The following is a 26,102-nucleotide window of genomic DNA, read 5'->3' as shown; positions in this document are numbered from 1 at the left end:
AAAAGAAGAAAAATAATGCTCCTCTATGGCTGGAATAAAGCCAAGAAGACGTTTCTGATGCACGGTGGCGCCACAAAGCAGCTGAGCTGGAGTTGGTTTAGTGAGGATAGCAGGTAAATAGTAGCAGGAATAACTGGAAATGAGGAAAAAGTGGAAACATGGAAATAGTTTCTGTTGTGTGTTTGTTTCAATAACAATATTTTTTCTCCTGAAAGCCAAGACTTGAGAGAACGATGAGAAGAGAAAAGGTTTGGTCACTGTTGGTCTGTGTGTTATTTCTACAAAGTTCTGTTAGTAATAAATTCTGCTTTCTTCTTCTGGTCGACCTTTATGCTGCTACATCTATTCATACATTCATTTTACATCATTTTACCTCCCAGTCTGACAGCTGCTACACACTGGTTTATACTGGGATTAAAAGCTTCAGCTGCTACAGACTGGTTTACATACAAAACAAACAAACAAAAGAACAAAAACTCGTTTTAAGGGTTGTTTTGGTGTTAATTGAACTTTTTCCTGCTTTCTTCTTCTGGTCGGCATTTATGCTGCTATATCTATTGACATGTTCATTTTAGCCTCTGACAGCTGAGGCTGAAAATAAATGTCTGGATGCTGACTTGGATTAAAAGGGTTTAGTTTTAACATGACGTTTTATATTAAACAAAAAAAACAAACTTGCTGTTTTCAGGACTAATGGTGGGCTCTCCCACTCCCTGCATCATGTTACCAGATGTTTGATGATTATTGTATTTGAAGATAATTTAGCTTCTGTATGATGTACAATCAAAAATCCCAGTGTGCACCACTTCGAGCCTTTAATTATACGACTGAGTTACTTCCTCATCAAACACTACCAGCTGGGGTTAAATGGGGCTGGGCTGTAAACTCCTCTCATGATATTTGGTTCTGATAATAAACAATGTACTTAAAACAATGAAACTGTGTTTTTTTGCCGGGACATTTTGGTTGCGGAGAGCTTGTGTCTGTCAAAGCTCCGACTGAACTCTGATGGTCGAGGGTTCTACAGCTGATTCACCTTTTTTCTTTGTTTGACATCACTCAGTCAGTCCGAGTCAGTTACAGGGATGACGGCAGGTATGGGATGTTACTGAAAAACAGGTAACTGCATCAGAACCGTGTAGAATCTCTTTTACCTGTTTGGTGAGTTAATTTTCCCCAGGTAGAAATGGGCAGAGATCTCAGTTAGTTAGCAGCAACACTATTAATCCGTCAAACGCCAACATCTGCGGGTCCTACTGAACTGATTATTACCACTTAACTGGTCATTAGCTAAGCAAAAGTGCTAGAAGCCATTGTTTACTTAAGGTAATCCTGCTTTGTATGTCTTTAATCACTTTTCTGGACATCTTTTCATAAAATCTGGCTGTTCTTTGTTTTTCAAACATCAGGAGGAACCCTGAAAAAACCTCCATCAGTTTCACGATTTGAACGACTGAAACAAACAAAACTATGTAAAATATTTTCACACCAACATTGGAGGCTGCGGCTCCAGGACCCTCCTCTCATTAATTTCTCATTTTATTCTGGTTTTATTTGATTTTAGAAACGATTGCTTTAATGGCCACACAGGACATCAGGGCTGGGTATCGTCTCTAATGTCCTGCATCCATTTGATTCACAGCTTTATTTCGATTTGATTTCGATTCATTTACAGCTTAGTTATGTAACACCACCTATTTTTCTTGAGTATGCATTTACTTGACAATCAAACTCCGTTATCTGGGAGTAATCAGACTACTGTAATAATCTGATCTGACACAACCATCCGGTGTTTCCCGGCCAGAAAGGCTGTGATGGAAACTCCCCGGACTTTTTAAATGAAGTGTTTCATTCGGTGGAGTCGCTCTAAATCTTCCTAAAGTTCAAATCTCAGATACGTGTTGATGTTAACAAAACCTACAAAGAATGTTGGATCATTTAGAAATTCCGACAATGACATAGATTCAGCCTGAGCAGCTGTGCGCGTTGCCATGACGACCGTGAAGCTATCGGCGTAACACGGAGCAGGAGGAATCCTCCATCTGCTCCTCCCTGGAGCGAGATGCTTCCGTCTCCACCTGCTGAGAGAATCTAGAAAACTCATCTTTCTGTCGGATTTCCACCTGGTTGACGTGTTTTCTGACGCGTGTGCTTTGTCCTCTGACGGAAACCAGAGAGCAGCTATGACATGTCGTCATGGAAACCAGATAAACAGCACCAGACTGCTTCTTGTTGGATTAAAGGACGAAGTGGAAACCTGTTCTACAGGAAGTGTAACTTTAAATGACCGTATCGGATTTATTTCAAAGTACATATGTGTGGTGACATCACTTCCTGTTGTGGAACGTGGTGGCGCCCATTAGCATTAGGCACTAATACGAGTGCCGCGGCCTTAGCATTGGCTGCTAATGTGAGCGGTAATAATAATAATAATAATAATAATAATAATAATAATAATAATAATAGTAATAACGGATTAGATTTATAAAGCGCTCTTCAAGGCGCCCAAAGCTCTTTACATTATGTATAAATTATCCATCCACTCTTCCCTCATACCTGGTGATGCTAAGCTACAGGTGTAGCCACAGCTGCCCTGGGGCAGGCTGACGGAAACATGGCTGCCGATCTACGCCTACAGCCTCTCTGACCACCACCCAACATTCATCCACATTCATTCACCAGCGATGCCGACACTGGAGGCAAGGGGGGGTGAAGTGTCTTGCCCAAGGACACAACAACAGATGACCGGGGGAGTGGGAATCAAACCGCCAACCTTCCAGTTATTTTACGACCTGCTCTAGACACGCAAGAGTAGAGTCACATTACCGGAAATTAAAAAAAAAAAAAAATCTCTAAGTTTTATGACTCGATATTGGATTAATTTAATTTGAAACGATTAAAATCGATAAATCGATATTTAACCCAGCCCTACAGGACATCCTGAGACCTGTTTTTATTACATCAGTGCTCTGAATGACAATAAAGCTGGGTCTGATTTTCACCGTCATTTTTGTCTTTTTAACACATTTTTAACTTTTGCCGTTTTTTAAGGTTCCAAAATGGTTAAACATTACTGCCCCCTGGTGGTTTCCAGCGGTACTGCGCAATTTGTTACGTCTGGCTACGCATCCCGAAGCTCTCTGAAAACAGACACCATAAAGCAGTGGTGCCCAGACTTTTTCTGCAGGCCCCCTGTGATGCCAACCTGTTCAGATGCAGCGTTGTCCTTGCTGGTCCTGGCCTTGCGAAGCTGAGCCCGGAGGTTGTCCAGCTCTGTCTGGCTGTTCTTCCGGAGCTCCTCCACCTCCTCGTCCCGATGCTGGCGCTCTGCCTGCCATTTCTTCTTCCTCTCTGAAAGCATCTGAACATGAACAGAAAGAAACCCATCAGAACATACGAGACATTTACGTTTCTGAAACTTGTTCCTGTCCGCTCTCTCACTCGCTCTAGGCTCTCCTTATCGGACTTCAGGTCCTGCAGCTCTTCTTCTATGGTGCTGACTTTCAGCTCCATCTCTTTGCGTCTCTGCTTCTCTGAGCGGTACAGAGTCTGGGTCCTCTCTGCTGCCTCCTTCAGTTCTGAAAGGTCACACCAGAGCCAGACAGACATACATGTGGTCAGCCTCATATAATTAAATTTAAGACTCCACCAGAACAAAGAAAAGCTGCAGAGGCTGGAAATCGGAGCCGGGAAAGTGATTAAGGTGAGCTCAGACTTAAATAGAGCAAGAACATCCAGGTCTTTTCTTCTCTTTATGAATAAATTTAAACTTTTTTGTCACGTTAGTTTTCATGTTTTTTGTTGTTGGAGGATTTTAACATGTGAAAGGTTTTTCTAAAGGTCGTCTCCAACATACAGAGCTGATGTCTCAGGTGATGCAGAACGACTTCAACATACAGAAACTGGTTTTTAAGCAGCTCTGATCTTTTTCAGATGTCCACATTTGGGATGGGAAAATACTCAAATCACAGCCTGGTGAACTGGTGCCATCTTGTGGTGGCAGTAATGTATTACAACCATGTTCTAGTAGAGAAAAAACAGTTGCATACAACACCAGGAATTAAGGCAGCTCGGGGAAAACAGGTGATACTAGAAGGTGGAGCCGATGAAGTGGGCGGTGAGCGTTTAACATGCTGAGAAAATATCACACTTATTTAGAAGAAAGCTGCAAAATGTGACCTGAAATCTTCCAAACTGATAAAACAACTCCAACCTTCTAGCTGCGTTTCCATGGCGACGATGCGTTGGCAGTGGCTCTCGCTGTCTTGCAGAGCGCAGCTGAGTTTGTTCTGCAGCTCTGCGGCTTTCTGCTGATGAGCCGAAGCTTCGAGCTGCAGCTGAGACACCCGGGCCGTGGACGAAGCCAGCTCCTCCGTCAGACGGACCTGAAGGAGACGCAGCGAGACGGGTGAGAGGAAAAAGATGGAGATGGGGGAGGACATTTAGGTCAACGCCCAGGCCAACATGATGACAAGCCTGGGTGAGAGGTTACTGCATGTTCCTGTGGAGGGAAATGGTGTCAACAGATGGAAAATAAGCCAGAAGGCAGAAAGAAAAGTAGGTTAAAATGTTGATGAAGTGTGATGTGAAGACGGTGATCCAGTGGCAGCAGTGAGACTGGGGTCAAATAGTAGTTACCAGCTACGACTGAAACCTCAGAAACTACAACAGGAGGTGCTCGATCATGGTTTAATGTTCCTGTAACTCAACGTCATAAACAGAATTACTGGAGGCAGAAAAAGAAAAATCTTTCTAAACCCAAAGCTGGAAATACTAGTTGATCCCAGTCTGGTGGCAGTAAACAGAAAAAAGCTCACCTGGCCACAGCCAAGGTCCAGAGGCAGAGCATGCTGGGAAGAGAGAGCAGTAAATGCTAGATTTCCCTCAGAGCAGCACAAACAAGCAGAGAGCAGCTGGTAGACAGAAAAAGGTCCAAAAAACAACCCTTAAAACTCCACCATTTCTACTTTTAGTTTTCCAGTATTAACCAGTGTGTAACAGCGTTTAATCCCAGTATAAACCAGTGTGTAGCAGCTTTTAATCCCAGTATAAACCAGTCTGTAACAGCTTTTAATCCCAATATAATCCAGTGTGTAGCAGCTTTTAATCCCAGTATAAACCAGTCTGTAGCAGCTTTTAATCCCAGTAGAAACCAGTGTGTAGCAGCTTTTAATCCCAGTAGAAACCAGTGTGTAGCAGCTTTTAATCCCAGTATTAACCAGTCTGTAACAGCTTTTAATCCCAGTATAAACCAGTGTGTAGCAGCTTTTAATCCCAGTATAAACCAGTGTGTAGCAGCTTTTAATCCCAGTATAAACCAGTGTGTAGCAGCTTTTAATCCCAGTATAAACCAGTGTGTAGCAGCTTTTAATCCCAGTATAAACCAGTGTGTAGCAGCTTTTAATCCCAGTATAAACCAGTGTGTAGCAGCTTTTAATCCCAGTATAAACCAGTGTGTAGCAGCTTTTAATCCCAGTATAAACCAGTCTGTAGCAGCTTTTAATTCCAGTATAAACCAGTCTGTAGCAGCTTTTAATCCCAGTATAAACCAGTCTGTAGCAGCTTTTAATCCCAGTATAAACCAGTCTGTAGCAGCTTTTAATCCCAGTATAAACCAGTCTGTAGCAGCTTTTAATCCCAGTATAAACCAGTCTGTAGCAGCTTTTAATCCCAGTATAAACCAGTCTGTAGCAGCTTTTAATCCCAGTATAAACCAGTCTGTAACAGCTTTTAATCCCAGTATAAACCAGTCTGTAACAGCTTTTAATCCCAGTATAAACCAGTCTGTAACAGCTTTTAATCCCAGTATAAACCAGTCTGTAGCAGCTTTTAATCCCAGTATAAACCAGTCTGTAGCAGCTTTTAATCCCAGTATAAACCAGTGTGGAGCAGCTTTTAATCCCAGTATAAACCAGTGTGTAGCAGCTTTTAATCCCAGTATAAACCAGTCTGTAACAGCTTTTAATCCCAGTATAAACCAGTCTGTAACAGCTTTTAGCCCCAGTATAAACCAGTCTGTAGCAGCTTTTAATCCCAGTATAAACCAGTGTGTAGCAGCTTTTAATCCCAGTATAAACCAGTCTGTAACAGCTTTTAATCCCAGTATAAACCAGTCTGTAGCAGCTTTTAATCCCAGTATAAACCAGTGTGTAGTAGCTTTTAATCCCAGTATAAACCAGTCTGTAACAGCTTTTAATCCCAGTATAAACCAGTCTGTAACAGCTTTTAATCCCAGTATAAACCAGTCTGTAGCAGCTTTTAATCCCAGTATAAACCAGTGTGTAGTAGCTTTTAATCCCAGTATAAACCAGTCTGTAACAGCTTTTAATCCCAGTATAAACCAGTCTGTAGCAGCTTTTAATCCCAGTATAAACCAGTCTGTAGCAGCTTTTAATCCCAGTATAAACCAGTGTGGAGCAGCTTTTAATCCCAGTATAAACCAGTGTGTAGCAGCTTTTAATCCCAGTATAAACCAGTCTGTAACAGCTTTTAATCCCAGTATAAACCAGTCTGTAACAGCTTTTAATCCCAGTATAAACCAGTCTGTAACAGCTTTTAATCCCAGTATAAACCAGTCTGTAGCAGCTTTTAATCCCAGTATAAACCAGTGTGTAGCAGCTTTTAATCCCAGTATAAACCAGTCTGTAACAGCTTTTAATCCCAGTATAAACCAGTCTGTAACAGCTTTTAATCCCAGTATAAACCAGTCTGTAGCAGCTTTTAATCCCAGTATAAACCAGTCTGTAGCAGCTTTTAATCCCAGTATAAACCAGTGTGTAGTAGCTTTTAATCCCAGTATAAACCAGTGTGTAGCAGCTTTTAATCCCAGTATAAACCAGTGTGTAGCAGCTTTTAATCCCAGTATAAACCAGTCTGTAACAGCTTTTAATCCCAGTATAAACCAGTGTGTAGCAGCTTTTAATCCCAGTATAAACCAGTCTGTAGCAGTTTTTAATCCCAGTATAAACCAGTCTGTAGCAGCTTTTAATCCCAGTATAAACCAGTCTGTAGCAGCTTTTAATCCCAGTATAAACCAGTCTGTAGCAGCTTTTAATCCCAGTATAAACCAGTGTGTAGCAGCTTTTAATCCCAGTATAAACCAGTGTGTAGCAGCTTTTAATCCCAGTATAAACCAGTCTGTAACAGCTTTTAATCCCAGTATAAACCAGTGTGTAGCATCTTTTAATCCCAGTATAAACCAGTGTGTAGCAGCTTTTAATCCCAGTATAAACCAGTGTGTAGCAGCTTTTAATCCCTGTATAAACCAGTCTGTAACAGCTTTTAATCCCAGTATAAACCAGTGTGTAGCAGCTTTTAATCCCAGTATAAACCAGTCTGTAGCAGTTTCTAATCCCAGTATAAACCAGTCTGTAGCAGTTTCTAATCCCAGTATAAACCAGTCTGTAGCAGTTTTTAATCCCAGTATAAACCAGTCTGTAGCAGCTTTTAATCCCAGTATAAACCAGTGTGTAGCAGCTTTTAATCCCAGTATAAACCAGTCTGTAGCAGCTTTTAATTCCAGTATAAACCAGTCTGTAGCAGCTTTTAATCCCAGTATAAACCAGTCTGTAGCAGCTTTTAATCCCAGTATAAACCAGTCTGTAGCAGCTTTTAATCCCAGTATAAACCAGTCTGTAGCAGCTTTTAATCCCAGTATAAACCAGTCTGTAGCAGCTTTTAATCCCAGTATAAACCAGTCTGTAGCAGCTTTTAATCCCAGTATAAACCAGTCTGTAACAGCTTTTAATCCCAGTATAAACCAGTGTGTAGCAGCTTTTAATCCCAGTATAAACCAGTGTGGAGCAGCTTTTAATCCCAGTATAAACCAGTCTGTAGCAGCTTTTAATCCCAGTATAAACCAGTCTGTAGCAGCTTTTAATCCCAGTATAAACCAGTCTGTAGCAGCTTTTAATCCCAGTATAAACCAGTCTGTAGCAGCTTTTAATCCCAGTATAAACCAGTCTGTAACAGCTTTTAATCCCAGTATAAACCAGTGTGTAGCAGCTTTTAATCCCAGTATAAACCAGTCTGTAGCAGCTTTTAATCCCAGTATAAACCAGTGTGTAGCAGCTTTTAATCCCAGTATAATCCAGTGTGTAGCAGCTTTTAATCCCAGTATAAACCAGTCTGTAGCAGCTTTTAATCCCAGTATAAACCAGTGTGTAGCAGCTTTTAATCCCAGTATAAACCAGTCTGTAGCAGCTTTTAATTCCAGTATAAACCAGTCTGTAGCAGCTTTTAATCCCAGTATAAACCAGTCTGTAGCAGCTTTTAATCCCAGTATAAACCAGTCTGTAGCAGCTTTTAATTCCAGTATAAACCAGTCTGTAGCAGCTTTTAATCCCAGTATAAACCAGTCTGTAGCAGCTTTTAATCCCAGTATAAACCAGTCTGTAGCAGCTTTTAATCCCAGTATAAACCAGTCTGTAGCAGCTTTTAATCCCAGTATAAACCAGTCTGTAACAGCTTTTAATCCCAGTATAAACCAGTGTGTAGCAGCTTTTAATCCCAGTATAAACCAGTCTGTAGCAGCTTTTAATCCCAGTATAAACCAGTCTGTAGCAGCTTTTAATCCCAGTATAAACCAGTCTGTAGCAGCTTTTAATCCCAGTATAAACCAGTCTGTAGCAGCTTTTAATCCCAGTATAAACCAGTCTGTAACAGCTTTTAATCCCAGTATAAACCAGTGTGTAGCAGCTTTTAATCCCAGTATAAACCAGTCTGTAGCAGCTTTTAATCCCAGTATAATCCAGTGTGTAGCAGCTTTTAATCCCAGTATAAACCAGTGTGTAGCAGCTTTTAATCCCAGTATAAACCAGTGTGTAGCAGCTTTTAATCCCAGTATAAACCAGTGTGTAGCAGCTTTTAATCCCAGTATAAACCAGTGTGTAGCAGTTTTTAATCCCAGTATAAACCAGTGTGTAGCAGCTTTTAATCCCAGTATAAACCAGTGTGTAGCAGGTTTTAATGCCAGTATAAACCAGTCTGCAACAGCTTTTAATCCCAGTATAAACCAGTCTGTAGCAGCTTTTAATCCCAGTATAAACCAGTGTGTAGCAGCCTGTAGCAGCTTTTAATCCCAGTATAAACCAGTGTGTAGCAGCTTATAATCCCAGTATAAACCAGTGTGTAACAGCTTTTAATCCCAGTATAAACCAGTGTGTAGCAGCTTTTAATCCCAGTATAAACCAGTGTGTAGCAGCTTTTAATCCCAGTATAAACCAGTGTGTAGCAGCTGTCAGACTGGGAGGTAAAATGATGTAAAATGAATGTATGAATAGATATAGCAGCATAAAGGTCGACCAGAAGAAGAAAGCAGAATTTATTACTAACAGAACTTTGTAGAAATAACACACAGACCAACAGTGACCAAACCTTTTCTCATCTTATCGTTCTCTCAAGTCTTGGCTTTCAGGAGAAAAAATATTGTTATTGAAACAAACACACAACAGAAACTATTTCCATGTTTCCACTTTTTCCTCATTTCCAGTTATTCCTGCTACTATTTACCTGCTATCCTCACTAAACCAACTCCAGCTCAGCTGCTTTGTGGCGCCACCGTGCATCAGAAACGTCTTCTTGGCTTTATTCCAGCCATAGAGGAGCATTATTTTTCTTCTTTTCACACACACATAGAACTTTCTGCTCACTGGTTGATCTTTGGCTGCTCCTGATTGGACGTTACCGTCAATCTAAGCTCTCTGATTGGTGGAAAGTCTGACAGGAAGTGGCTTCATCATCATGTCCAGGTCTAAGTAGAGGTCTCTTAGCAACATAGTAGTGATGGTGATGTTTTTATGGTGAAATGTGATAAATAATGCTGTTATCATGGACCATTGTGGATTTACGAAATAGAGTCTCTGAATAAAACTACATTTAGTGGCCTGATTGTAAACCTCCTGGACGGGATAAAAATACCTAGAAAACTTCCGTAGATCAGCTAAAGGGTTAAATATCCATCACATTTACCCCACAGAGCTACACACCACCGCTCCTGAGAAATAAGTTGATGATAGAAGCGATGGTACTCTGGAACATCGAGTTCTAGTGGAGTTTTAAGGGTTAAAAATTAAACACAGAGATGCTGCTTTCAGGTTTAATGAACTGTATGTGGAACAAACCGGCAGCTCTTTCCCGTTTCCTGTTAGAGATGATCAACCATCACTGGTCCGTAGATTGTTCCTAAAATCCTGGCATATGAGGTATTTTGGGGTTAAATCCCTATCGTGTCGTGGAACGTTTGTTCCACCACGGAGCAACAATCTGAAGCTTCAGATTAACCGTTTCATGGCCGAGGACAGAGACGCCGTCTCACCTTGTCCTGCTCGGCCTGCAGGAGTCTCGCCTGGTTCTGCTCGCTGGACGACTTCAGGGAGTCGTTCCTCTGTTCCAGCAGCAGGTGGCTCTGCTCCATGAACCTGGGAAACCAGAACCAGGACAAGAACTCAGACCGACAACTTCCCCCGTCTGCAAGCCACGGAGGTCCATCTGTCACCGTTCACAACAAGTTCCACTTAAAATGAAACCTCAACACATTATTACTAAAACAAATTCTCCTGTTAATACATATAAAATAAAGAAATAAATAAACTGCCAATCGAAAAACGTACATTTAAAATTTTTAAATAATTTCATGAGCAAATTTATTTATTTATTTGGTATATTTATTCATTTCACTACGAAGTCTTATCAACACAAACGGTAAAAAAAAAAAAACACACCAACATAACAGCTGGTTCTGGCCCAGTTAGAAATATTTAATCTTTCAACTGGAGAAAAGCCGCAGTGGTCAAACGTAAACGCTCCAGAAATTAAATAAATACAAACTATAAATATATAACAAGCTAAAATAAAAGAAAAAAATTTTATAATATAGAAAAATTATAAATTAGATTTGAGACAAATAAAAAAAACATTGAATGACGTTCTAGGAAAATTTAGACACATTCCATGTTGAGATTAAAAACATCTTTACGTTTACGCCCTGAAGACGAATCAGATTCGTTTTCTAACTAATGAGAGGAGGAAAAACCTTCGGACCCACCTCTGGTTTTGGTTAATTAGATCTCCAATTTTACGGTTTTGCTCTTCAATGCGGGAACTTTTCTCAAAGACTTCCTTTTTCAAACATTCGTTTTCCTACAAACAGAAAGGAATCATGACAACGAGTCCCAGTGAGGAAAACTGGATCCCACAGGAAGGAATGAGGAGGAAAACCTGGACAATCCTCTGGATGTTGTGCAGGATCATGGAGGTTTCCATCGACATACTGGAGACGCTGATGGACTGGCCGCCCTGCCTCTGAAGATCATCAATCTGGTAGAAACGAAGAGACAAAAATCTGGTGATTATGATCCATTTTAAAACCATTTCATAAAGAAGTATTGATCTTTATACCCTGGAGGCCAGCTGATCCACTTTATCTGCTACTTTTCCCACGGCGAGCCGGATCTCTGTGTTGTGCTGCCGCGCCTCAGTCATCAGGAAGGACGTCACGTCACCAGAACCTGGAGGACAGAAATCCGTTACTCCACAATTCCACACAGAGCCGAGACCGAGGCGGGAACACCAATCTTACCCACGTAGGGGACGGTTTGAGCCGCGTAGACCTGGCCGACCGGCTGCATCTGGGCTGGAGCAGCAGGCGTCTGCGTGCAGGAGTAAGGCTATGAAACACACACACACACACATCTGCATTAATACCACTGAGCTTGTTAGAAAACCAGGTAACAATGTGGAGAATGCTCACCTGGAAGGCGTGGCCGCTGCCTGGCAGCCCAGACTGAGGGCCAACAGAGCTCAGAACAGGAAGTACGGCAGAGCTTGCAGCAAGATGAGGAAGGACTACAAGATTAAAAAACATAAACAAAGCACCAGCATTTTAATCAGATTAATCAGAGCTGCAGGAAACTCAAACAGGAGCGGAGGCGGGAAGCCCACCTGGTGCCGGCACTGGAGCTGGGATCTGAACCGGAGACGGATCCTTCGCTCTGCTGCTGCTGGTGTCCTGCAAACACAAAAACACCACAAGTCCATTCAACATGGCGACTTTGAGCAAACAGAAGATGCTGGAGATGAGCTCCAACAGAAAGTAACGGGAGGCGATCCAGGAAAACCGTCTATATAAATGTCCTGGAGGACAGCTGTCCCGCAGGTTTCTGATGATTCCTGCTTCAACATGCCTGATTCAAACGAATGGATCATTAACGGTTCTGTGAAGAACTTGACTGTTGAAGAAGACGGACCACCAGATCAGCCATGATGATCTCACCCGTCTGTCTTCTTCAAGCTTTCAAACCAGTAAGGCTACACGTCACAATCTGCTCCTGATTGGACGTTACCGTCAATCTAAGCTCTCTGATTGGTGGAAAGTCTGACAGGAAGTGGCTTCATCATCATGTCCAGGTCTAAATAGAGGTTTCTTAGCAACATAGTAGTGATGGTGATGTTTTTATGGTGAAATGTGATAAATAATGCTGTTATCATGGATCATTGTGGATTTACCAGATAGAGTCTCTGAATAAAACTACATTTAGTGGCTGGATTGTAAACCTCCTGGACGGGAGCTACACACTCCTGCTCCTGATGGTGGTAGAAGAGGCAGAGCTCGGGGGCGCCAGCGATCTAGCGGAGTTTTAAGGGTAAAAGAGGGAAGAAGCTGAGATGAATGTTTCTGGTGGAGCAGTGTGTGTACGCTCAGTAAAACCCAGCAGTTAGATGCTGACCTCCAGCTCAGAGTCGCTGGATTCGGGCTGGCTGGCGGCTCCGGTCAGGAAGGGCAGCATGGGCTGACCCATCTTCGCCATGCGAGAGATTAATTTGGCTTTAGTGGCATCTGGATTCTGAAGTTAGAAAAGAAAAAAAGAACAAAACAGTTTTCACCAACCAAACTCCACATAAAGACACGAAACACATCAAATAAAGAGTTTACCGCCAGCTGTTCGCTCAGAGAGTTGGACTTCGCCCGCAGTGGCGGCTCCCTACAATGAGGAGGAAAAGGTTGTAAGAGCAGTCAGCAGCGCAGTAGACCACCTCGTCTGGTTTGAAATCTTACCCTGGTCTACCTGGACCAGAAGCAGCGGCTGGTACCGGAGACTCCGAGACCAGACTTTCCACACTGGGAGCTGGCGACGGAGCAGCAGAGTCCCGGGAGCTGGCACTGGCCCGAGCCGAACCACTGTCCTTGGAAAACTTCACCTAGAAGAAGGTGAAGCCCACATTTTACCAACAACACAAGCAACATGGAGGAGACAGGCTGCAGGAGGGAAAGCTTCAGGACAGCAGGAGGATTTACCCGTCGAAGCTCCACCTCGAAGATGAGAGTGCTGTTAGCCGGGACTCGGTTAGCGACTCCCGTAGATCCGTAAGCTAGATTGGGTGGGATGATGACGAGACGACGGCCTGACTTTTTCATCCCCAGCATCCCTTCCTCCCATCCCTGTCCACACAGGAGGACAAATCTCATTACCAGCACATTCACCAACAGCAGAAGTCGACCACAGAGCTACACGTTTACAACAAGAAAATAAATAAACCAAAGTAAGAGATGAAAACCCAAATAAAAGTTTCTCTGTTAACTACAACTAAACAGTAAAATCTGCAGAAAAAAAAACAGAGCTGCTGAAAGGATCACCAACAAGACGGGACAGAAATGCCTGGAAAAAGTCCGAAGATCACCTAAAGAGTAGATATCCATCCCAGTTTCCCCCACAGAGCTACACACCTCCGCACCTGAGACACTGGTGGTCATACAGGAGGAAGCGCTCAGGGAGAGCTGGCAATTCTGAGGAGCTTTAAGGGTTAAAAGCATTTAAAAGTTCAGTTTCAGAGCCATAAATGGGTCTTTTTTTTTTAAATCGTCATTAAACTGTAAGAATTTAAATAGTTTATGCAACAATCACCTTCATATGTGACCGTCTGGCTTAAACCAGAACCTGGTTGTAATGTGTTACTTCCACCACAAGGTGGCACCAGTTCACCAAGCTGTGATTTCCATCAGTACTTTCCATCTCTAACCTGGACATCTAAAGCAGATTAGAAGTCGCTCTGCTTGACCCGCTACACCAGCTCGACCATTAGAATAACTTTCACATGTTAAAATCCTCCAACAACAAAAACCATGACAAAAAAGTTTAAATAAAGTCGTAAAAAGACGAAAAGACTCGGATCTTCTACTGAAGTCTGAGCTCACCTTGATCACTTTCCCGGCTCCGATTTTCAGCCTCAGCAGCTTTTCTTTGTTCTGGTTGGAGTCAAACACCTGAAACAACACGTGACATGAATCTAGCCGAGGATGGAACTGAACTCGTCTGTGTCCTGAAAGGTGTTTAAATAAAGGTGAGAGGAAAGTCCGCTCAGCCATCAGCATGTGAGACAATCCTAAACCAGCTCTGAAAGAGTCCATTTGTTTTATTTTTCCTTACGCCTCACACATCACTAAACAAATGTTTTGTGATAGACTGTGGAAACTTTATTATCCTGGAATGATGTTCTTTCAGATTAGAAACTTCCCAAAGATCCATGAGAAGAATGGCTAGCCTTGGAAAGTGTTGTATTTAGATCTAATCAACCACCATTCATTTCATTTTGAGTCAAACTTTGTCCTGGTTTTTGGGAAAATAAAAGGTATTAATAGCGATTCTTATATCCAGGAAAACCATCTGGATTAGCTGCTTCTGTTTTAAGACGTGAGAAAGAAGCATCGACAGGTGAGACGGAGGCTTTTTACTCAGTCAGGACCTGGAACGTATGGAAGCCCGTTCCTGCCAAAAATAAATGAAAAATATTGACAAAGCATCTCAAAATTATGAGATTCAAAGTCATTATTATGAGCTCAAGTTATTAAAATAAAATTATGATTTTTTTATCTTGTAATAACAATAATGAGTTTTTATTATGACTTTTTCTTATGTCATTACTTTGAATCTAATTATTAGCTTTTTATCTCATAGTTTAGATTTTTTTATCTAATAATGAATTTTATCTAAAATGTACCTTTTCTGTCGTTATAACCTTTCTATATCATAATTAGCTTTTATCTAATAGGTTTTTTTAATCTCATACTCATACTTTAATCTTATGATTTATTTGATAATTCTCATATATTTTGTCAATCATTTTTATTGGTAAGTGGTGGGAATGGGCTTCCACAGGAATGAGTGTTTCACCACTTATTTTAATTTCAGGAAATCTTACCAAACGTAATTACAGCATCTTTCTAGACTGGCAGATTATTTAACTTGATTAGAGTCTGAATCTTCTCAAGTTAAGTGTTTTTTTTTCCATTAAATAAATGAACGAAGCTAATATTTGCAGTGGAACCGCCTCCTTTCTTCCACCAGACGTTACATTATTAATTCTTGTCTTGTTTTCTGTTTCAAACTAGAAGTAAAAAGTTTAAACCGTAATAAAACAGAGTGAGACCTGTCCGATGGTGTGGTTCTCCAGGAGCCAGCCTGTGTAAACCACCTCCAGGGAGTCTCCATTCTCCACTGCTTGGCCCTCTCCGAGACTCAGATCCTGAATCACCACCGAATCTAAAGCAGAGGCGCTGTTTGCTTTGGCCAAACACACCTGAGAAGAAATGAAAACACAACCCTTTTTATATTAAAAGCAAAGTGATAAAGTGGAAGCTGAGCTGTTGGACCGGGAGGACGACGAAGTCCTCGTCTCCTCGTGTCTCACCTCTTTGCAGAAACCTGATGAGGTTTTGTCCGATTCGAACATCAGGGACCAGTTCTGCCTCTGGTCATCATAAAAAGTGCAGTAATTGTTCGGTTGGACCTGCAGGACAGAAAATCATCAACCTCATCTTTACTTTTCTGAGCTCATCTCTTCCGGGTTGGTCAGCGCTCTACTAACCGTGAACAGAAAGTCCACGTGAATCCTGGCCGCCGTCACTTGTTTCTGTTGGCTCAAGTACAGAAGCAGCTTGTACTGCAGGAGAGAGGAAAGTGCATTATTCCCTCAAACAAAAGTCCCAGCAATAATCTGAAACAAGTGACCGAGCAGTGGATCTCCAACCTCTCCGGTAGCGTGGCTGCCCAGCACGGCTGCTCCCAGCTTCCCCTGCTTCACGTACTGCCCGTTAATGCTGCGCCAGACAAAAGCTTTTCACTGCTCCAGTCACAAGATCATTAAATAATCCACACTTCAATCACAGATTTGATCACATTTTCAAGCTTTGATTTCACTCTTAACCCAAAAATCTCACACTCAGGACCCAAACGGGACCCAAACGGGACCAAACGGGACCCTTCTGAAAAAATAATACATTTACTGGAGCAAGTCTGACATAATGATGGTTTTAATGCAAACACTGCCTGGCCAAAACAACACCACCAGATAGCAGGTCACACTCTAATATTTGGTTTGATCGCCTTTACAGCAGCTTCTGTGTCATTGTTTCTAGAAGCTTCTGCAGAGTCCCCGGGTTTATTTCCATCCAGTGTTGCATTAATTTTTCATCAAGATCTTGTAGTGATGATGGAGAGTCCGGCCACTGCACAAAGTCTTCTCCAGCACATCCCAAAGATCCTCCATGGGGTTCAGGTCTGGACTCCATGTGTGAAAATGAGGTCCCCTGTTCCCTGAACCACTCTGTCACAGTCTGAGCCCCGAGAATCCTGCACTGAGCCATCAGGGAAGATGGAATAACCTCCTCATTCAGGATATTCAGGGATCAGCTGACCTCATTCTTTGGACACATAATGTTGCTGAACCTAGACCTGAACCCAGACCTGAACCTAGACCTGACCAACTGCAGCAACCCCAGATCATAGACTGCCCCCACAGGCTTGTACAGTAGCACTAGGCCTGATGGCTGCATCACTTCATCCTCCTCTCTTCTTACCCCGACGCTCCATCACTCTGGAACAGGGTAAACCTGGACTCATCAGACCACATGACCTTCCATGGCTCCAGAGTCCAGTCTTTATGCTCCCTAGCAAATTTGAGAAGTTTCTGCTTCTCCTTAGATGTTTTCTCTGCTTGATGCCAATGATCTGACCCTTATTAAACAGACGAACATCTTTTCCATGAGTTAAATCTTTCTTTTTGCCCAGGCAGAGTAAATGTGTTTTATATCATCATTAATATTATAATTATTTCATACTTGTTTGAGTAAATACTTCTTTAATCATAATTTAAACAAAGAAATGTGGCAGCCTGTGGTCGGAACTGATACATGACACATATGTTAACATGTAATGTCATGAAAATGTCAAACCAACCCAGAGGCTCAGACTGAAAGCGCAGTCACATGTACCATCTCATGTGATGGTTCGAGGAGAGTAGAACCAAAAATGTAGTTTGACTGGCCGTGAGTGGGGACCGTTTGTGGGTCCCGGAGGGTCAGGAAGGACTGAATAAACTTTAACTCACTATCTGAAGGCTTGAACTGCTGAAGCAAATAAGACAGCAGGAGCTCCAGGCGGGGTGGCTGCTTTCTGATTGGCTGGTGCTGTAAGCAGGTAGAAGACGTGATCAGCACGGCCTCCAGACCACAGCCTAATGGTTTTTACCTGTTTCTGCTGGTTTTTACCTGGATTGGTGCTTTTTCTGGGCTGTTTGGGGGCCGTGTACTGGAAAGACTCGTTCCCCTTACTGGCCTCCTGGTCTAGACCGAACAGGGAGGCCAACTTGGCTCTGTAGGATGAAAAGAAGAAATTTAGATACTGATGCGATGAAGGCTTGTTAGACTGTCCATCCCAGTTTCCCCTCAGTAACTCCTGATATTTTCAGTTTATCTGCACTAATAGATCTACGAAAAACTCCATAACTGAACCTCGGAAAGTTCAGTGCAGACGGGTTTTCTTGGCACTGGAACCAGACCAGTAGGTTAACTGACACAACTTCTTGAAGCTACCAACACAAACTATTCAGCAGCTTTACACAACAGCCCTGCAGCCACGGAGAGCAGCAACCAGGAACCCGATGCGCTCATCCTCAGCAGAGGGATCAGACTCGACCAGACAGCTTTTCTGCAGAGTCGCGCTTCGTGTGGTGAATCTGCAGCCGGAGTATTTTTATCATCCGCTGATACATTTTTGCTGTAAACTGATTAACTGCTGGCAGGATCAAACATTTACGTAACCGTCATGTGCCATGAGGGCAAGTATGTCTTTTTTTAAACAAATAAAAACAAACAGTTTCACTGATCTGCTCATCAAACTAGTTTCCGATTCATCTTTTATGGTCCATCGATGAACAGATTAAGCCGCAGCCTCGTACTGACCCCTGGAACTCCTTCCACTGGTAATCGCCGGCATCTCCCAACAATGACATGTTGAAGGCCCTGAGGCCCTCATCTCCGACGGTAAGAAACAGGGACGAGGAAGAGGAGCCTGTTTGCATGTGGGAGTCAGAATCCTTTAATCGGTATCCTCCACCCAGCCGCCCCCGACCTCTCGACCCCCAGTGCCGTCGCACCGCTGTGGCAGATTCAACAGCATAGCAGGAAAAAGTGCTCCAGCTTTTGATGCTGGGTCTCAGGCTGAGCGGAGATGGGCTGTGGCAGAAGCTTTCCCCTTTTTACTCCTCTAACACGCAGCATGTGAGAGGAATTAGCAGCGAGAAACACTCCTCCCTCCTGAACGAGTCGGCTGCAGAAAACACAGCACATGCATGCTGGCAAAGCCCAAATTCAACATCTGAGTCAGTGACTCCCTTTAATAACTTATGGCTCACAATTTTCTCCAGAATTCAAATCAAAAGGTTAGCCTCAAGTGGCATTTAGTACCATAAGACATGCAGAAAACTAAAGAAACTGCATAAAATTTACATAAAAGATGCATTTTCACCTCAGAGAAACACTGCTTTAAGTATTTTAGTTAATAACAATATAAAGGTAAACCTTTAAATAGTTAACTGGCTTATTATAAGACTGTTAAATCTAATTTCATGCTGACCTGAACCCAGCAGACAGGCTGAAAGGCCTCATTCATGAACACAGCCTGGAAGATGAGAGTCAGGGAGGCATGTGCTAACCCATCAGACCACAGCAGATATGCAGCCAGTATGGAAGCAGTGCAGCTTTATCCAATATAACCTGCTACAATTCTACATAAACAGGACATTTATCAATTTATTTGCAGAACCAAAGTTTCTTAGCTGCGGTTTTTTTGCATGACAGTTATGGTAGTGATTTCTGAACACCTGTATGATTTCTTTGCCCACAATCTGGACACAGAAACTCTCTGTAAATATTTATTTAGCAAAGTAACTGAACTTAAATGACCATCAGCGGCCACTGTTTAAATGTAAGACACGATTTAAAAACAAATTAAAACAAACATTTTATTTAAAAAAAATGGTAGTTTTGCAAAAGAAGTTTGAATAAAACATCAAAAATCTTTCGTGGTGTTTGTAATCAATGAAAAAAGCTAAAACAAACCCATTTTTAAAATGAAAAGGTTTAACAACTGTGGTCTGTTCTTGAGTTAATTTTTAATAAATTCAAACGAAAACGAAAATTTCTGATCCAAATGAACAAGGGAACATGGGCCAAATCCTGGGAAGCTAGTTAGCTGGCAGGCTAAAGAGCATTAGCTTAGCGGCTAAAAACAGCACACTCACCCTCCGGTTGGCGACAAGAAGTCCCCGTCTTCATCGTCCCCGCCGAACATCTTTAAAGTCTGAAAGCTTCTCTTATCAATTAGAGCAAACACTCAAAACTAGATATCTGGTTTTACATGACTAGTTAGTCACTTCCCCTTCCTGGTTGAGGTGGAATCAGCTGACTTTCCACCTGATCTCCGGTCAGTTATCTTCTCTGACCGCTGGAGGGCGCCAAAGGCCGCGACAGGAAGTTAGAGTTCAGAGCCAAACCCACGTGACAGGAAGAGGTCTGCCTAAATATATGATGGAATATATATTGTTCAGCTTCACTGAACAGATTCCAAAGTTGCTTCTGATTTGTAATTTTTGGAGATGGTTTGGTGAGTTAAAAACACGTTTTTAATTTAATTTAATTTATTTTTGCAATAATAAAAATAGGTCTCTTTGCCTTAATAAACTTACCTAAATGTATTCATTCAAACCAAATTATTGATAATTAACTTATAAACTTTTTTAACTTCTTTTTGGGGATTATTATTATTGTTGTTGTTGCTGTTGTTATTATTATTATTATTACAACCATCATTATTATTGTTGTTATTAATTTGGCATATTTTGTATTATTTATTTGGCTCAAAAAACATTCATGTTTAACAAAATTATTTATTATTTTGATATAATTGTGTTTAAATTTAAATTGATTTAATTTGCCTTACAATAAAAAAATAAAATTCTTCTCTGTTTGTTCTAATGAAACAGAAATGAAATGAAACAGAAATGAAATGAAACAGAAATGAAATGAAATGAAATGAAATTAAACTCATCTGTAAAACAGTTTCTTTGTTTGTTTTTTAAATTGGGGTGCAGTTGATGTATTTGTCCACCAGGGGTCCTCAGAAGATTACCAAACTTTAATGTTTGGCTTCCTGACAACTAAAGATTGAGCTCAGTTTGGAAATGGAGAAAAGTTCATGACATGAAAGAAGTGCATCTGATTTAAACCATTTAAACCAACAAATACACCACAGAACAACTACATATAATCCATCTGCTTTACTCTCTTTCAGTATTTACACATGATCATTTTACACCAATATTTCTTTAGGTTTATGACACCTGAGTCACCAGTAGCCTATCAAAAATGTACAAAAATAGAAAAGCATCTGTGTCCTGGTCCATGGCAGCGGGCGTTAGTCCGAGGCTCCGGCTGCATGTTAGGATGAGGTACATGACTTCCTGTTCCGCTTTGCTCGACGTGTGGCCGGAAATCGGATGAACTCAAAATGTTTGCTTTGGTCTGTGTTGGGGAAGGGAGGCGGGCCCGTGTGGAGCCTCTTGATGAAATGGACCTCTCTCTGGTTCTCCCTGGTCCTCGAGGCTTGGATGGGCCTCCCTTTCCTGGTGAAAGCCACATACCAGCCCTCATACTTGGCATTCTGCAGGGCCGTGTAATTGTTCTCCAGCACGATCTCTGTGAAAATACAGTCCCTGCTGCGGCCGTTGGGCTGCGATGGGACAGAAAAGCTTCTTTAGTAAAGCTGGACAGAAATCAGCTCTGGTTCATTCACACCAACATCAAAAACATCATCACAGGGTTTTATTCAGCCAGTTTATGTCCAGCATTTTATCTGTAATCAACTTTACAAACACAATCCTTTATTTACATAGTCATATTGACATATTAATATCTGATAGCTAGTTTCATTATTACTGCCACTGCACTTTATCTGCCAATCCACTCTGTATTCATATTTATTTATTTCTAATTTTATTCCACTCTGGATTTCTATCTTTATTTTATTTCTACTTCTATTCCACTTTACTTATATTGTATATTTTACTTCTATTTTTTATTCATAGTTTATGCCACGTATGACACTGGACTACTGTAACAACGCAATTTCCCTTCGGGGATAAATAAAGTTGTCTGTCTGTCTGTCAGACATGGACATGACTGAATTACTTCAAGCAAACTTATAGTTTTCTTCTTTTTTATACCAAACATTTCAGACTTTAAATTCAAACGCGTCTTTCTGGACTTTATTTGATCCACATGAAAGTTTCCTAACATGATTCATTAAGAACGGTTTGACATTTGGTTGCTCAGTGGTGTTTTTGTTAAAACGACTTTAGCTCTGATGATTGTTCACATGAAAACATATTACACATTATAAATCACACCGAATACCTTCCTGGAGAGTCTTTTAATCAGAACCATCGTTTCTGTTATGAGTTAACCTCCAATTCCTGAACTTATTTACAGCTAAATAAAATAAAATAAATGCAGGAAAATATCAGAAAAGTACTAAAAAGAAAATACTGGAATAAAATCACATATGAAATATTAAATACATTATGAGGAATTAATAACGATGAATAAAAGCAAAATCATAATAAATCATTAAAATAAAAAGAAATATTTGTGAGAAACTGTTTCTGGTTTTCTTTTCTTTTATGTATTTTTAATCAATTTATATATTTTATGTATTCCTTTTTATTTTTATTTGATTTTTTAACTTAATAAACTGTAAATAAACGCAGGTGTTTACAGGGTGAAGCATCTTCTAACGCAGTCCGGCTGTTTTCAGACGATACGAATGTGGAATAAAAAGTCGGCCTTTATTTTTTCATTATTTGTTTTAAACTCTTTAAAACGTGATAAACTTGAAAAACTTTAGTTTTTCTTTTTATTTAATTATCAGCGTCCCAAAGAACCAAAACTTCTACCAGATGAGACCATTTCCACCTCACACACCAGGTGTGAGAGTTGAATTCTCTCATCAAACTCTTGGCAAAAAATCTCTGATTGGCTATAAAACATGAATAAAAAGTGTGTAACACACACACACACACACACACACACACACACACATGTGGGGGCTTATTGACACAGAAAGTCCAGCTGGAGGCTGAAACGGAATCTGCCTTCCTTCTCATCTCAGACCGACATCGTGTCAGCTTTTCAAAGCCACGATGACTCGTCACGTCAGCGATATGAGAATCCATCTTTTCCATTTCCACGGAGGAAGTGGACCGTTGACTCATGGCCGAACACACAGATGGGAGGCGCCCCCTCGCTGCCATCAGACAGTATCAGTGCTGTGAGGACTCACGTTTTCCAGAAAGCGGGTCCATCATGTTTTGAGTGACAGAAAGTTAGAGTCACAGCAGCAGCAGCTTTACTTTTATTTATTCTACTTTTATTTTATTCTTAAAGGTGATGAATTTGTGCTTCTTGTTCTCTTTAAGACAATGAAATGTTGGCTTCCTAATGTTGACATGAAGTTTCCTTCAGTTTAAATGTGGAGGCTTCATGTTATCAGGCTGTAATTTAACTTAATGCATCCCAATAAAGATAAATGGGAAGTGTGTGTGATCTACCTTCCCAACGAGCTTCCCCTTGCGGTTCATGCAGAGGTAGCGTCCACTTTCTGCTCCTCTTATTCTCACACGACTGCCAAACGTGTCGGTCTCGACAAACAGGCGAGCTGCAGATAAAGACAAGGAAGAGTTGAAAGGCATGAAAACAACGACAGAGTAAGAATCTGCAGCACCAGCTTTTTTTATCAGCCACTTCCATTTTCTGTTATTTCTTTCAGTGGACAACTTCTCTTTTACACCACATAACAGCCAACAAACTGACTGATTACTGTTTTCTCTGGACATTAAAGCTCTGTGTTGGCAGCAGAATATACACTCTTAACTGTTTTTATCCTGCAGTTAATTATGGCCATTGGGCATTACAACAGCCTTGTGTATTGGGACTATACAGACAAAGAGCTTGTCCTAATCAGCCACTAATTCGCCAGACGATGGCTTCGTGGATGCAGCAGGAGGCTGAATTAACATACAGTCCTGAAAACAGCTCACAAAGGGAGGGAGAGGCAGGCTGGAGGTGAAACTGCTGGTTCTGCCTGAGGACGTCAGTCCCCCAACTCTCAGCAGGGGCCTGCTGGCTGAAACTACGTATTATTAACACTTGTTGCAGGTTAATCTGAAGGTTTGACTAAGTTGTGCAAACCTGTTTAAGAATGTGTCTGATGCCATCAGGTAAGACGAGCTCTCAGGTTGGTGTTTTATACAAGATGAAGCATAAAAACAGAGTAAATATGCGTCCTGACAAGCTTCTACTGCACCTCCACGGCTCAAATTAAATTCATTCAGTACATTAGAAGCAGAAACATCAGCTGTAATTGCTGTTTTTGAACAATTCTGTCTCCATTTAAACTTTTTTTTTTTAGTAAATATGATGTTTAACTTTACGAAGCAACACCCATGGAAACATATTTTTTTATTTATTTATCTATTTATTATTGTTATTGTTGTTGTTTTTTTCGAACACTATCGAAAAAGAGATTTTAAATATCAAGAAGTTTACTTCTTGGTTAAATAAAGATTTGAAGATAAATACAAATGCCTCTAATCTGTGAATCAGTCAGAAGTTTCCTTTAACCAGCTGCTCTGTCCTTTGAGCAAATATTTAATTTATTATAATGAATTTTATTAAACATTTGTGGAAGTAAACATGGCTGAGGCATCTCTGCAATACCAAAAATAGTTTTTGTTATCCCCCTGTTTTAAGTTTTGACTATTTTAAATAGTATTATAAACTCTTATCTCTACCATTATGTATATATATATATATATATATATATATATATATATATATATATATATATATATACACATTCTTCCATTAATCTTTTTTTTCTTAATGCAAACATTAAAGGGTTATTCAAAAACTGATTTTAAAGCCATAAATACTTTACAGAGGAAAGCACAGGGAGGCAGAGTTGGATCCTGCAGCGGTCCTGCAGACCTGGGCCCAGCTCTTACCGTACATGTTGCCGTCCTCGGCGGTGGCGGTGACCCTCTTGCCCTGGATCTGGACGTGTTTTCCGCTGGTCCGGCTGTAGAGCTGGTAGACCCGGACCTGCCGGCGGCTGAGCTGGTCCGTCACTGCGCCCTGCGTCCTCACATACTGGTTAAAATTAGGAGACGGGTGATTCTCCCCCTTTTTTATGCAAAGGGAAAAATAAAATACATAATTTCGTCTCTCTAATCTGAGATAAATAAATCCGATTTGAACCTTTTAACTGATGTCTCACCGAAATTTGTGCGTTGCGTAAAAAGGAAATCTGGTGCGTTTTCTTACCTGAGTGTGGCACCACAGCACAAAAAAATGAAACGATCTGCCAAAGCAACAAGAGAGGAAGGATTTATTTTCAAAGAAGAGACTTTGTGGGGATTCAAACAAGTTGTGAAGAGAACCAGAAGACTTACATGTAAACGCAGCGCGGGTTTATTCCATACATCCTCCTCGTCTTTTCATCCGATCAGGTTTGGGGTTCTTGGGGAATGCCACAAGGACGCGTAAATAAATCCAGCTCTTCCCAAAATGTTGCATATATGCACTTTTCTTTGAGTCTGTCCATCCAAAACAACAAAATCTCTGATTTAAAGAGAAAAATCTCTCCTCAGTGAGTTAGTAAACCCGGTCCGGTAGAACGGGGGTGAACCGTTCCTCAGCAGATAGATCCATTACAGGTTCCAGCTCCGGTCCCGGTTCGGTGCCGTCCGCTTGGGTTCATTCCAGGTTTAAAATAAAGCCCCCAGTCTGATCGTGGGTTAATGTTGAAAGACAAAAGTCCCTCCCTGGAATCTTTCTGGTGAGGTTGGGCAAAGAGCAGGACCCCAGATGATGGTTTTACACAAACTCACACACAAATAAATAAATATATGAAATTAAATCACCTGCACTTTTTAGGGTTAAAATGAAAAACCTCATCAGGAAGCTCTTCACCAGTCCACCCGTCTGATCTGATGCAGATCATTACTGAAGCATTGTATTTAAAAGAGAGGAGCCTAATAGCACCCAATGGGTGTGGCAAATAGGTGCTAAAGAAACCCCCACAACACTTCCCCCTTTAGGGTCATTCATACCAGCTCCTGTAAAAAGGTTTTTCTTCACTTAACATGCAATCAACATCCCATGATGAGCAGGATGCTGCCTTTCCTCTGCATTTAAAGCAGTTGAGAGGAGAAGAGAAGTGGCTGATGTGTCATTAATGGCTCTGTATTTACATAGCTGCTGGGTTTGGATGAGGCGTAGTTTGTGAACAACAGCGTAACACGAAGCTTCAAGTGCCTCCATCTTGCCCTTCTCACGTTCTCTTGACCCCACCACCACCGCCACCCCTGTGAGGAGCAATAAAATAGTAGATTGCAGTAGTTAGGCAGCTCTGACATGTTGATCTGCTTTTAACTGGCTGACAGGAGCCGGCAGCTTCTGACTGGACTGGTCTGTAACATCAGTCCATCAATCAGCGTTCCTCTTGTTTAACAGGTCAGAACCACAAACAGACGTTAGCCACATGTTTGTTTTTACATCATGATGCAGAGAAATGTGATGATGGAAAATAAGATTATGACATAAGGGAGACATTCAGAGATACACGACAAACCTAAAAAACCTGCAGGTCACGACCGTCCTCATTAAATAATGGATTTCTGCAAGGATTTCTGTCAGAGGGACCGAAGTGTTT

General features: G+C 41.3%; 2 protein-coding genes across 5 annotated transcripts in view; both read right to left on the bottom strand.

Moving 5' to 3' along the window:
• fkbp15b (FKBP prolyl isomerase family member 15b) overlaps positions 1 to 19,768 on the bottom strand; it is a 35,175-nt gene extending 15,407 nt beyond the window's left edge. Inside the window, exons 1-23 of one of the 3 annotated variants that reach the window (XM_041998875.1) lie at positions 19,576 to 19,768; positions 17,543 to 17,646; positions 17,383 to 17,461; positions 16,024 to 16,093; positions 15,862 to 15,936; positions 15,685 to 15,783; positions 15,424 to 15,573; positions 14,192 to 14,260; positions 13,295 to 13,438; positions 13,055 to 13,197; positions 12,932 to 12,980; positions 12,726 to 12,842; positions 11,941 to 12,007; positions 11,750 to 11,844; positions 11,579 to 11,666; positions 11,398 to 11,507; positions 11,218 to 11,316; positions 11,045 to 11,139; positions 10,316 to 10,418; positions 4,818 to 4,850; positions 4,214 to 4,385; positions 3,442 to 3,578; positions 3,206 to 3,361 (exon numbers count right to left, since the gene is read on the bottom strand). In XM_041998875.1, the coding sequence (XP_041854809.1) occupies positions 3,206 to 3,361; positions 3,442 to 3,578; positions 4,214 to 4,385; positions 4,818 to 4,850; positions 10,316 to 10,418; positions 11,045 to 11,139; positions 11,218 to 11,316; positions 11,398 to 11,507; positions 11,579 to 11,666; positions 11,750 to 11,844; positions 11,941 to 12,007; positions 12,726 to 12,842; positions 12,932 to 12,980; positions 13,055 to 13,197; positions 13,295 to 13,438; positions 14,192 to 14,260; positions 15,424 to 15,573; positions 15,685 to 15,783; positions 15,862 to 15,936; positions 16,024 to 16,093; positions 17,383 to 17,461; positions 17,543 to 17,646; positions 19,576 to 19,625 (2,304 nt within the window). In that variant the 5' untranslated portion in view covers positions 19,626 to 19,768. The remainder of the gene's footprint in view (positions 1 to 3,205; positions 3,362 to 3,441; positions 3,579 to 4,213; positions 4,386 to 4,817; positions 4,851 to 10,315; positions 10,419 to 11,044; positions 11,140 to 11,217; positions 11,317 to 11,397; positions 11,508 to 11,578; positions 11,667 to 11,749; positions 11,845 to 11,940; positions 12,008 to 12,725; positions 12,843 to 12,931; positions 12,981 to 13,054; positions 13,198 to 13,294; positions 13,439 to 14,191; positions 14,261 to 15,423; positions 15,574 to 15,684; positions 15,784 to 15,861; positions 15,937 to 16,023; positions 16,094 to 17,382; positions 17,462 to 17,542; positions 17,647 to 19,575) is intronic. The other 2 variants (XM_041998874.1, XM_041998876.1) reach the window with 2 other exon arrangements.
• An 851-nt stretch (positions 19,769 to 20,619) lies between these two features.
• fgf17 (fibroblast growth factor 17) lies at positions 20,620 to 25,121 on the bottom strand. Of its 2 annotated transcripts, none has more exons than XM_041998952.1 (5): positions 24,841 to 25,121; positions 24,713 to 24,749; positions 24,394 to 24,571; positions 22,939 to 23,045; positions 20,620 to 21,062 (listed from the first exon to the last, which is right to left on the bottom strand). In XM_041998952.1, exons 1-5 carry the CDS (start codon positions 24,870 to 24,872, stop codon positions 20,772 to 20,774), a joined length of 645 nt encoding a protein of 214 aa, XP_041854886.1. In that variant the 5' UTR covers positions 24,873 to 25,121; the 3' UTR covers positions 20,620 to 20,771. The 2 variants fall into 2 exon arrangements, with proteins under 2 accessions (XP_041854886.1, XP_041854887.1); XM_041998953.1 differs by having other exon boundaries at positions 24,394 to 24,538.
• Positions 25,122 to 26,102: the final 981 nt, after the last annotated feature.

Source organism: Melanotaenia boesemani, chromosome 11, assembly GCF_017639745.1.
Source record: "Melanotaenia boesemani isolate fMelBoe1 chromosome 11, fMelBoe1.pri, whole genome shotgun sequence".
Classification (NCBI taxonomy): domain Eukaryota; kingdom Metazoa; phylum Chordata; class Actinopteri; order Atheriniformes; family Melanotaeniidae; genus Melanotaenia; species Melanotaenia boesemani.
Note: the sequence above shows the minus strand (reverse complement) of the source record. Positions and strands in the feature narration are given on the sequence as shown.

What these genes read in the sequence shown, in the direction of transcription:
- fgf17 (XM_041998952.1), bottom strand. Translation starts at nt 24,872, where the DNA reads ATGTATGGAATAAACCCGCGCTGCGTTTACAT. An exon ending in TGCTGTGGTGCCACACTCAG is followed by an intron (nt 24,572 to 24,712) that starts GTAAGAAAACGC and finishes TGCATAAAAAAG; the next exon opens with GGGGAGAATCACCCGTCTCC. An exon ending in CGAGGACGGCAACATGTACG is followed by an intron (nt 23,046 to 24,393) that starts GTAAGAGCTGGG and finishes CTTTATCTGCAG; the next exon opens with CTCGCCTGTTTGTCGAGACC.